This window comes from Panicum virgatum, chromosome 5N (assembly GCF_016808335.1).
Source record: "Panicum virgatum strain AP13 chromosome 5N, P.virgatum_v5, whole genome shotgun sequence".
NCBI classification, from domain to species: Eukaryota; Viridiplantae; Streptophyta; class Magnoliopsida; order Poales; family Poaceae; genus Panicum; species Panicum virgatum.
This window is the reverse complement of record NC_053149.1, coordinates 55,059,964-55,068,231: the sequence shown is the minus strand read 5'-3', so window position 1 is coordinate 55,068,231 and position 8,268 is coordinate 55,059,964. Positions and strand designations below refer to the sequence as shown.

General features: G+C 56.4%; 2 protein-coding genes across 2 annotated transcripts; one reads left to right on the top strand and one right to left on the bottom strand.

Annotated features, from left to right (window-relative positions):
- Nucleotides 1–495: 495 nt before the first annotated feature.
- On the bottom strand, nt 496–2,892 carry LOC120675975 (sialidase-like). The gene is made up of 3 exons (XM_039957174.1): nt 2,659–2,892; nt 1,134–2,541; nt 496–1,047 (listed from the first exon to the last, which is right to left on the bottom strand). Exons 1-3 carry the CDS (start codon nt 2,834–2,836, stop codon nt 717–719), a joined length of 1,917 nt encoding a protein of 638 aa, XP_039813108.1. The 5' UTR covers nt 2,837–2,892; the 3' UTR covers nt 496–716.
- Nucleotides 2,893–5,034: 2,142 nt separating this feature from the next.
- On the top strand, nt 5,035–7,147 carry LOC120672251 (early nodulin-like protein 2). Its single transcript, XM_039952565.1, has 2 exons — nt 5,035–5,324; nt 5,429–7,147. Exons 1-2 carry the CDS (start codon nt 5,135–5,137, stop codon nt 6,943–6,945), a joined length of 1,707 nt encoding a protein of 568 aa, XP_039808499.1. The 5' UTR covers nt 5,035–5,134; the 3' UTR covers nt 6,946–7,147.
- Nucleotides 7,148–8,268: the final 1,121 nt, after the last annotated feature.

Genomic DNA, 8,268 nt, shown 5'->3' with positions numbered 1-8,268 from the left:
TCGGAGGCGGCGGCCGTGGCGGCGGCGGCATCTGAGCCCCAACTCACGCCTGAAGGAGATCGATGTGCTATCGGAACGAGGGGTACGAAGTTCGAGGAAAGCGGTGCGGTGATGAGCGGCGGCGGCAACCGGCGGCGAGGGTTCGCAACTATTGGATTGGATTGGTAGCGAGCTCGGAGCTAGCGTGCGTCCGTGGGCCGTGGCGTGGCGCCGCCTGCAAGGGTGCAAGGCTGCGACTGCGAGCCCGAGCGGCAGCGTGGGAGGAGGCGCTCGACCAGACCCGTGGGGTGGGGCGTCGGGGTATACACAGCCGCCGCCGGTTTGGAGCCGGTCTCGACCCGATTCCGGCCTGTCCCCCTCAAATATCTGAATTATTTATTGATTCGAGTTCGCAGCTATTTTAGCGTGACAAAGTTTGATTCGCGCCACGTGATTGCCTCTGCAGTACTAGGTTAGTGGTTTAAAAAATATCAACAAAAATTTAAGGAACGGGTAGAACTAAACATACACTAGGGCGTGATTGCCTGGCTAATGCTCACATGATGCACCCAAAGTAAATAAAAGATCACAACTTCAGAAAAAAACGAGAGCAGCAGAAGCACTCGCATCTAATACCTCCGTGCATGCTCGCACACTCATAGATAGCACTCCCATTGCATTACCATGCCTTGCCCGCTACGGCCTACAGGGCATACGGCCGCGACGCCTAGCTAGTTCTACTTGACGCGTCCCTCGTTGGCCTTCCTGAAGAGCTGCGCCTGCGCCGCGGCGGCGCCGTCGTCGCCCGAGCTGAGCGCGGCGCCGAACGCGTCCTTCACCTCCTGCGTGGTGAAGGAGAACCGGCCGCCGCTCACCATGGAGTTGAGCAGCGACGCCGTGCCCTCGCGGAACAGCGCGCCCACGCCGTCCTGGCGCGTGTTCGCCAGCGCCTCCGGCACGGTCAGGTCGCGCCCGAACGGCACCGCCGCGCTCGGCCCGAACAGCCGCACCAGCGGGCACCAGAACCCGAACAGGCCCCACACCAGGCCCGGGTGCGTCATCCAGTAGCTGCATGTCAAGGCAAAGACGCACACGAGGATCGAGTTAGTACTGGCAGCAATGCGTGCATGCGCACGAGGGAGTCGACCACGTACGTGCACGGGCCGGTGAAGGGCGGGGTGTTGGGGTCGTAGGGCGTCGGAGTGGTCGGCGTGGGCGTCAGCGGAGAGTACGGCGTCGGCGGCGTGCTGATAGGCGGCAACGGCACGTCCGGAGTCGGCGTGATGCTGGGCGTCGTCGGCGAGGTGTCACTGGACGGCGAAGGAGGGCCGCCGTAGTACCCGCCGCTAGGTGTGGACGGCGTCGTCGGGGAGGTGTCCGAGGACGGCGAGGGAGGGCCGTAGTACCCGCCGCCGCCGCCCCCGGGCGTGGTCGGGGAAGTATCACTGGACGGTGAAGGGGGAGCACCGTACCCGCCGCCACCGCCAGGCGTGCTTGGGGAGGTGTCACTGGACGGTGACGGGGGAGCACCGCACCCGACACCACTACCGGGCGTGCTTGGAGACGTGCCGCTCGACGGGGACGGGGGAGCACCGCACCCGCCGCCAATGCCTGGAGTGCTTGGGGAGGTGCCGCTCGACGGCGAAGGAGGAGCACCGTACCCGCCGCCACTGCCGGGTGTGCTTGGGGAGGTGTCGCTGGACGGTGAGGGAGGAGCACCGTACCCGCCGCCACCGCCAGGCGTGCTTGGGGAGGTGTCGCTGGACGGTGAGGGAGGAACACCGTACCCGCCGCCGCCACCAGGCGTGCTTGGAGAGGTGTCGCTAGACGGTGAGGGGGGAGCACCGTACCCGCCGCAGCCACCAGGCGTGCTTGGAGAGGTGTCGCTAGACGGTGAGGGGGGAGCACCGTACCCGCCGCCGCCACCCGGCGTGCTTGGAGAGGTGTCGCTGGATGGCGACGGTGGAGAACCGCATCCGCCGCCACTGCCGGGCGTGCTTGGGGAGGTGCCGCTCGACGGGGGAGCACCGCACCCGCCACCACTGCCGGGCGTGCTTGGGGAGATGCCGCTTGACGGCGAAGGAGGTGCACCATACCCGCCGCCGCTGCCAGGAGTGCTTGGAGATGTGTCGCTGGACGGCGACGGCGGAGCACCATATCCGCCGCCACTGCCAGGCGTGCTTGGGGACGTGGCGCTGGAGGGTGACGGGGGAGCATTGTACCCACCACAACCGCCAGGCGTACTTGGGGAGGTGCCGCAGGACGGGGTCGGAGGAGCACCGTATCCACCACCGCCTCCAGGCGTTGTCGGTGTGGTTGGGGAAGTGCCGATGTCCGGCGACGGCGGGTTGTTGTAGTAGCCACCGCCACCGCCACCGGGCGTGGTCGGCGAGGTGTCGATGTCCGGCGACGGGGTGCCGACGGACGGCGAGGGCGGGTAGTAGCCACCACCACCACCACCTGGCGTGGTTGGGGACACGCCGGTGGATGGCGAGGGTGGGTTGTAGCCTCCGCCACCGCTCTGTGGCGGCGCCGGCGAGCAGTTCGGAGTCCCGTGTGAGCCTGCAAGGAAAGAACACGCGCATCAGAACGCGCGTTTCACGTCGTGTCAGTTGAAGTGATGGATAAAGAGTTAAAGACCGAAGGAACGAAGTGGAAGGCCATTCGGGGCCTGCATACTGTGTGGATCGGCGGGGTTCTTCCGGGCGCCGAAAGGCTCGCCCTCGCCTAGACGGCGCGCTGCATTCTTCCGGCCGCTGAGAGGCTCGCCGTCGCCGAGACCGCGTGCAACGGCGGCGGACGCCAGCAGCAGGAAGCAGCACACGAACACAAGAGCCGGCCTGGCCATCTCCACCATTTGCAAGGAGGATACGAGAGCTAGCTTGTTGGAGCCTTTTCCAAGTACTGAGTGTGGTGTCTCGTTATATAAACAAGCTCCCGCCTTCTCTCTGACTCTCTCGCCTATAAAATTTAAAAATCTGCACAGGGCAAACCGACAAATGACGATGGATCAGCACATGCTGCAGCAAATGCGCTGCAACTACAAATCGGGAAACTAGCAGTCCCGCTTTCTCTATGTTTTTTTTTTGAGCTCACTGAAACGGAAATGGGCCGTAATGTCACATCTTCATGGGCCTGCGCAGTTCCACCTTTATGGCCCGAAATGTCCACGAACAGACGAACTCCATGCGCTCCGGCCGGCCCGCAGGACACCCACCGACGCGCCACCACCGACGAGAGTCCCACCGACGACGACGAGCCATGCCCTGCCGGCGAACTCTTCCAGGCGGCTCGCGCCAGTGCAGCATCACAGTTCACGGCCATGTGCCGGTCGTGCCGTCGTGTCGCCGTCGCCGCGACGAGCGCGCGCACGCGGAGCGTCGAGGGCTGCTGTCGGCCGGCAGCGGCAGGAGGGCCACGGTGATGGGGGCGTACGTCTGTGCAGCTAGCACGTACATTGCGGGCCTCGCTCTCGCCACGCAAAGCGCGCAGGTCGCCAGTCTCCTCCTTGAATGCGGGCTAGCTACCGCGCTGCACAGTTCACGAATTTACTTGCTCTCACCTGCCATCGCTGCGGCTCCATAAGTTGGATGCTTGGGAGCCAGAAGACCGGCGAGCGCGGCGTCAGGGGCGGCACCGGATGCCAGAGCAAGCCATCTGTCGCGCGTGCGCGTCGGCGGCGTGGCGGGGCGACACGGGTGTGGCACTTGTCATTACGTCGCCCTGTACGAGCTCGAGCGGCTTCAGAGGGGGAAATCAATGGCGTGTGCAGAGGTTGTTTCACCCTGCTTGCGCGTGGAGTTCAGCGGCTCACCTATCCAAAGGGAAACTTGAGGTGTTCCTCCATGAATATGCCACCTTCAAGTACTGGTGGTATGCATTCGGAGCCGGCTGTGTGGGCAGGTGGCAATGCCGCAATGGCAATGGTCAGATGGAAATTCCTCTTTCCGGTCATCTTAGAACTTGGATGCAAGCAGAGCAGTATGCCAGTATTTTTTGTTGACTCTAGAGTCTACGTAGAGCGAGTGCCTTCCACTAATTAAGCAAGTACAGGCTCCATGGTTTGTGCTTCAAATGCTACTAGCAGATAGTCTTTCAGGTTTCAGCAGTCAAGCGCACTTGTTTTTCCTCTGGCAGGCTTTCCAAAATCATGTGGTTCTCAAAAGCACGAGAAGCACGTCTGGATCCGATTCTACTACGAGTAGCATCATCATCGGTCAACATGCAATTTGTCAAGGCGTAAACAGAATAGCACGTAAATTATCCAACACTAACAAAAACACCACGGGAGTGCGGCCCAGGCCCACACGAACGAATGTGTGGCCAGCAAAGTGGCAGATTTTCTATGGTACTTGGGGCCGGCCCAAAGAAAGGTCAACAACTGGACATGCGGCCCGACTGCCCGATGAGTTCTCCACGTTCCGCCGTTCTTCACTAAACATGCTGGGCACGGGTTTCTTCACTAAACTCTGATCGAATCAAAAAAAGAAAAAAAAACGAGAACACTTTGATTTAGCAGTACTAGTACTACTTAACCAAAACGTAATTGCTAAACAGAGGCCGTTACACAATCTCGCCAGTCGCCAACAAATAGGAAGATCCAGAGTTAGTTGTTAGACTAATTTAAAGCAACATCGGGAAAAGATGAATTCCGTGAGATCGAAACCAAGCTGAACTCGCCGACAAATAGCAAGGTATAGCTAGCTCCGGTCACCGGGCCATCCAAGCTGAATTCACTGAGATCGAAACCGACAGGGTAACGCAACATCCATGCCCTTTTCCGCTCGAGTTCCACAGCAAGCCGACGCGGCGACGCCACATGCGTCCCGATTCCAGGAGCTGCTGCAGGCCCAGCACGCAAAGGCGCGTCCCTTCAACCTGGCCCTTATGATTACGGCAAGGACGGACGCCTCCTACGCAAAGTGGCCGGTGCGCTTCGTGGAAGCAGCAGCAGCTCTCTGTGCTCTCTGCTCTGCTCTTCTGTTGCAAACTGGCTTCACCTGCTACCTCCCAGCTCGGTGGCCTTATTATCCAAGCCATGCGAGTTTATAAAGCTCGACCTTGATCGAGTTCCCTTCACACTTGCACATCATCTTGTACTGCACGCACAGCATGCTAACACAGCCTCACACCTCATCAAATCGGTGCCACCAAAATGAGGGTCTGTAGTAGCGACGTTAGCGTCGTTCTAGTAGCCTTGGTGGGTCTCGCAGCGTTCGTAGTAGCCGCCGCCTCCCACGGCGGCGTGTTCTACGTCGGCGACCAAGACGGCTGGGTCGGCAATCCGGCGGAGAGCTACGGCCGCTGGGCCGCCCGCCACCGCTTCAAGGTCACGGACACCCTCGGTACGCAAATGTGCCTCAGTTTTGTCACAACTCATCCGTGTGAAGTATCTCTATAGCTAGCCACATGAATTTGATTTGTGTCGTGCATCTTTATTTGTTCCTAGTTTTCAAGTACAAGAAGGGCGCGGACTCCGTGATGGCCGTGGACAAGCGCCACTACGACGCCTGCGACGTGAGGGACCCCATAGGCAAGCGGAGCGACGGCGACTCGGCGTACGTGTTGGGCACAGCCGGGGCGTTCTACTTCATCAGCGGCGATGTTGGCCAGTGCAAGAAAGGCCAGAAGCTCACGGTGGTCGTGGCGGCTGAGACGGCGGAACCGCGCGTAGGATCGCAGGCTCCCTCCCCATCTCCAGCCCTTGTGCCGTCTACCTCTATAGCAGCATCTCCGGATTACTACACGACACAGCCTTCTCTAGGATCCCCATCTTTTAAAGGTTTACCATTGTCACCTGCGCTATCACCAACGGATCCACCTCTGCCATATCCACATGCCCCACCTCCAAATGCTCCTTCATTAGTGCCGATTCCGTCAAACTATACATCTCTCCTCCCATTACCGACTCATAAGTCATCACTACCGCCTGCACCGTCACATTTACCACATGAACACTCGATGCCAGCACTGATACCTCCAACCTTATCTCCAAAACCACAACCACGCACGTTTTTACGTTCACCATCACCAACGAGTACAATGGCTTCTTCCCCGGTATCAAGATCGGGAACAAAAACCTCATTGTCTCCATCTCCATTCCTACCGCCAAATCGTCAACCGCATGCTCCACCTCCAACCATCTCCCCAACACACACACTTAATTCACAAAAAAATTCTAGCACAAAGTCTTCTATAGCAGCATCTCCTAAAATGCAACCTCCTGCAGCAACCTTGACGCATCCATCGCCCTCCTTCGTCCCTCGGCCACCACCATTGAAACAACAAAATACAAGGGTAACTCCAGCACCAGCACCATTACAGAAGTACCCACCACCATCGACTCCAGAACCAAAGTCTATTATTACGGCGCCACCAATACATTCACCATCTTCCTCCCATCCTCCATCATCACCTTCGAAACAAAAAAATTATAGGTTAGCTCCAGCACCAGCACATATCCACCAACCATCGATGGCTCCAGAATTGCAATCCCACACAATGTCACCGACAGGTACACCATCATCCATCCTCCCTAAATTACCCACTCCAAATCCAAAAACCCCTAGGGTCGCTCCAACACCAAGATCATCACAAACCCATCCACCATCACCAGCTCTAAAACCAAAGTCCCCTACGATAGCACCAACACATTCACCATCCTCCTTTCTCCCTCCATCATCACCTTTGAAATCACAAACACCTAGGGTTGCTCCATTACCTGGACCACATACCTGTCCATCACCATCTCCAGAACAACACCCCCATAACATTGCACCAATACATCCATTGCCTAATTCCTACCCACCATCATCACCTCCAAACCCACAACCTATTAAGGCGGCACCGGCACATTCACCTTCCTCCTTCCCTTCATCATTGGCTCCAAAACCACAAAAAGCTAGGATAGCTCCAGTGCCTACGCCATCACATACCCACCATCACCATCTCCAAAATTACAATTAAAGCCATCGCATGCACCCTCTCCAACTTTATATGCGCCTTTACCACCTCATACAAATGCTAAAGTCTCAGCCAATCTATAGCCATACTTTTCCACCGACTTCATCTCAAGTTTCACCTTCACCATCTACTCATAGTTCTAAGGACTCACCATCATCTATCCATGCCTATCCACCATCTTCACCCCGTATTTCTCATCCTCCATCACCTTCAACCTCTAAGCCAGCCCCTATGCATAGACCTTCTCAAGCCCCCATGCATCTTCTTCATCCACCTTCACCCTCTCCTTCTGTGGTACTTTCATACTCACCCTCTCCGCAACCATCTTTAGCACCATCCCAATCAAGCATCCAATATCCATCTATTCCTGGTCTAGATGCCGATTCACCCATATCACTGTCACCGGATCAACAATTGCCTCCTTCTTCCTTAGTGCCAAACCAAGCGCCCAGACCCTCACACGATCATCCAATCTCAGCATCATCTATGCATACTAGAATGTCAATACTAGTACCCTCTATATTAGTTTTGATATTAACTTATATACTTCTGTAGTAGCACAACATGTTATGTTTTGTTTACTAGCGATCACGGCACAAAATAAATGTTCCTATCTTTATTTTCTGACCCATTAGTTCTGTGTTCGATCATGATGGTTGTGTTAATAAGGCATACTTATATTTGAAGGTAGACCTTGCACAAGCGCTCCATGTATCTATCATGATTATGGAGGCAAGTAATTGTTTCTTCTTTTGAATAGGAATGGCTAGATTTTCTAGGCCATAATTTGGTATCTAAGAATTAACATGCCCACAAAGGCGCGCAGCAATGTTATTTCTTATGACAATTGGTGCATCTGTATTTACAATTAGCATGTATAGTAAGTTGAAGAATCTCCACCGGATATAGGAGCATTGGTTAGGGGGAGGGTGTCACACGGCTAACTGATGTTTGATTGTCGCTTTCTTCTGCTGCATATGTTCATGCTATGGACCTGGGCCCGAATTTCATGATGCTAGTCAATTTGGGCCCGAAGTTTTTCAGCTGTAACTTGAAACTCGGCCTCTTTTCAATAGAACACACCCTTTTGCCACGAAGACATGGATCACAAATTCACAACGGTGGTCATGCTAAGCGTCTGGTGTACTAGCAGCGGCAGTACGATGATATGTACACTGCCACCGACACGTACACAAGCGCTCGAACTGAAAGGCCGGAGAAAGCCCACAGTGCCGATCATGCAGCTGCAGGCATGCAACCGCGCACCAGCCACCGGGAGAGGAGACTAGACTACTGCACGTACGTGCTCCGATCCGGCCGCACAAT

What these genes read in the sequence shown, in the direction of transcription:
- LOC120675975 (XM_039957174.1), bottom strand. Translation starts at nt 2,836, where the DNA reads ATGGTGGAGATGGCCAGGCCGGCTCTTGTGTTCGTGTGCTGCTTCCTG. An exon ending in GAACCCCGCCGATCCACACA is followed by an intron (nt 2,542 to 2,658) that starts GTATGCAGGCCC and finishes CTTTCCTTGCAG; the next exon opens with GCTCACACGGGACTCCGAAC. An exon ending in CCCTTCACCGGCCCGTGCAC is followed by an intron (nt 1,048 to 1,133) that starts GTACGTGGTCGA and finishes CTTGACATGCAG; the next exon opens with CTACTGGATGACGCACCCGG.
- LOC120672251 (XM_039952565.1), top strand. Translation starts at nt 5,135, where the DNA reads ATGAGGGTCTGTAGTAGCGACGTTAGCGTCGTTCTAGTAGCCTTGGTG. An exon ending in CAAGGTCACGGACACCCTCG is followed by an intron (nt 5,325 to 5,428) that starts GTACGCAAATGT and finishes ATTTGTTCCTAG; the next exon opens with TTTTCAAGTACAAGAAGGGC.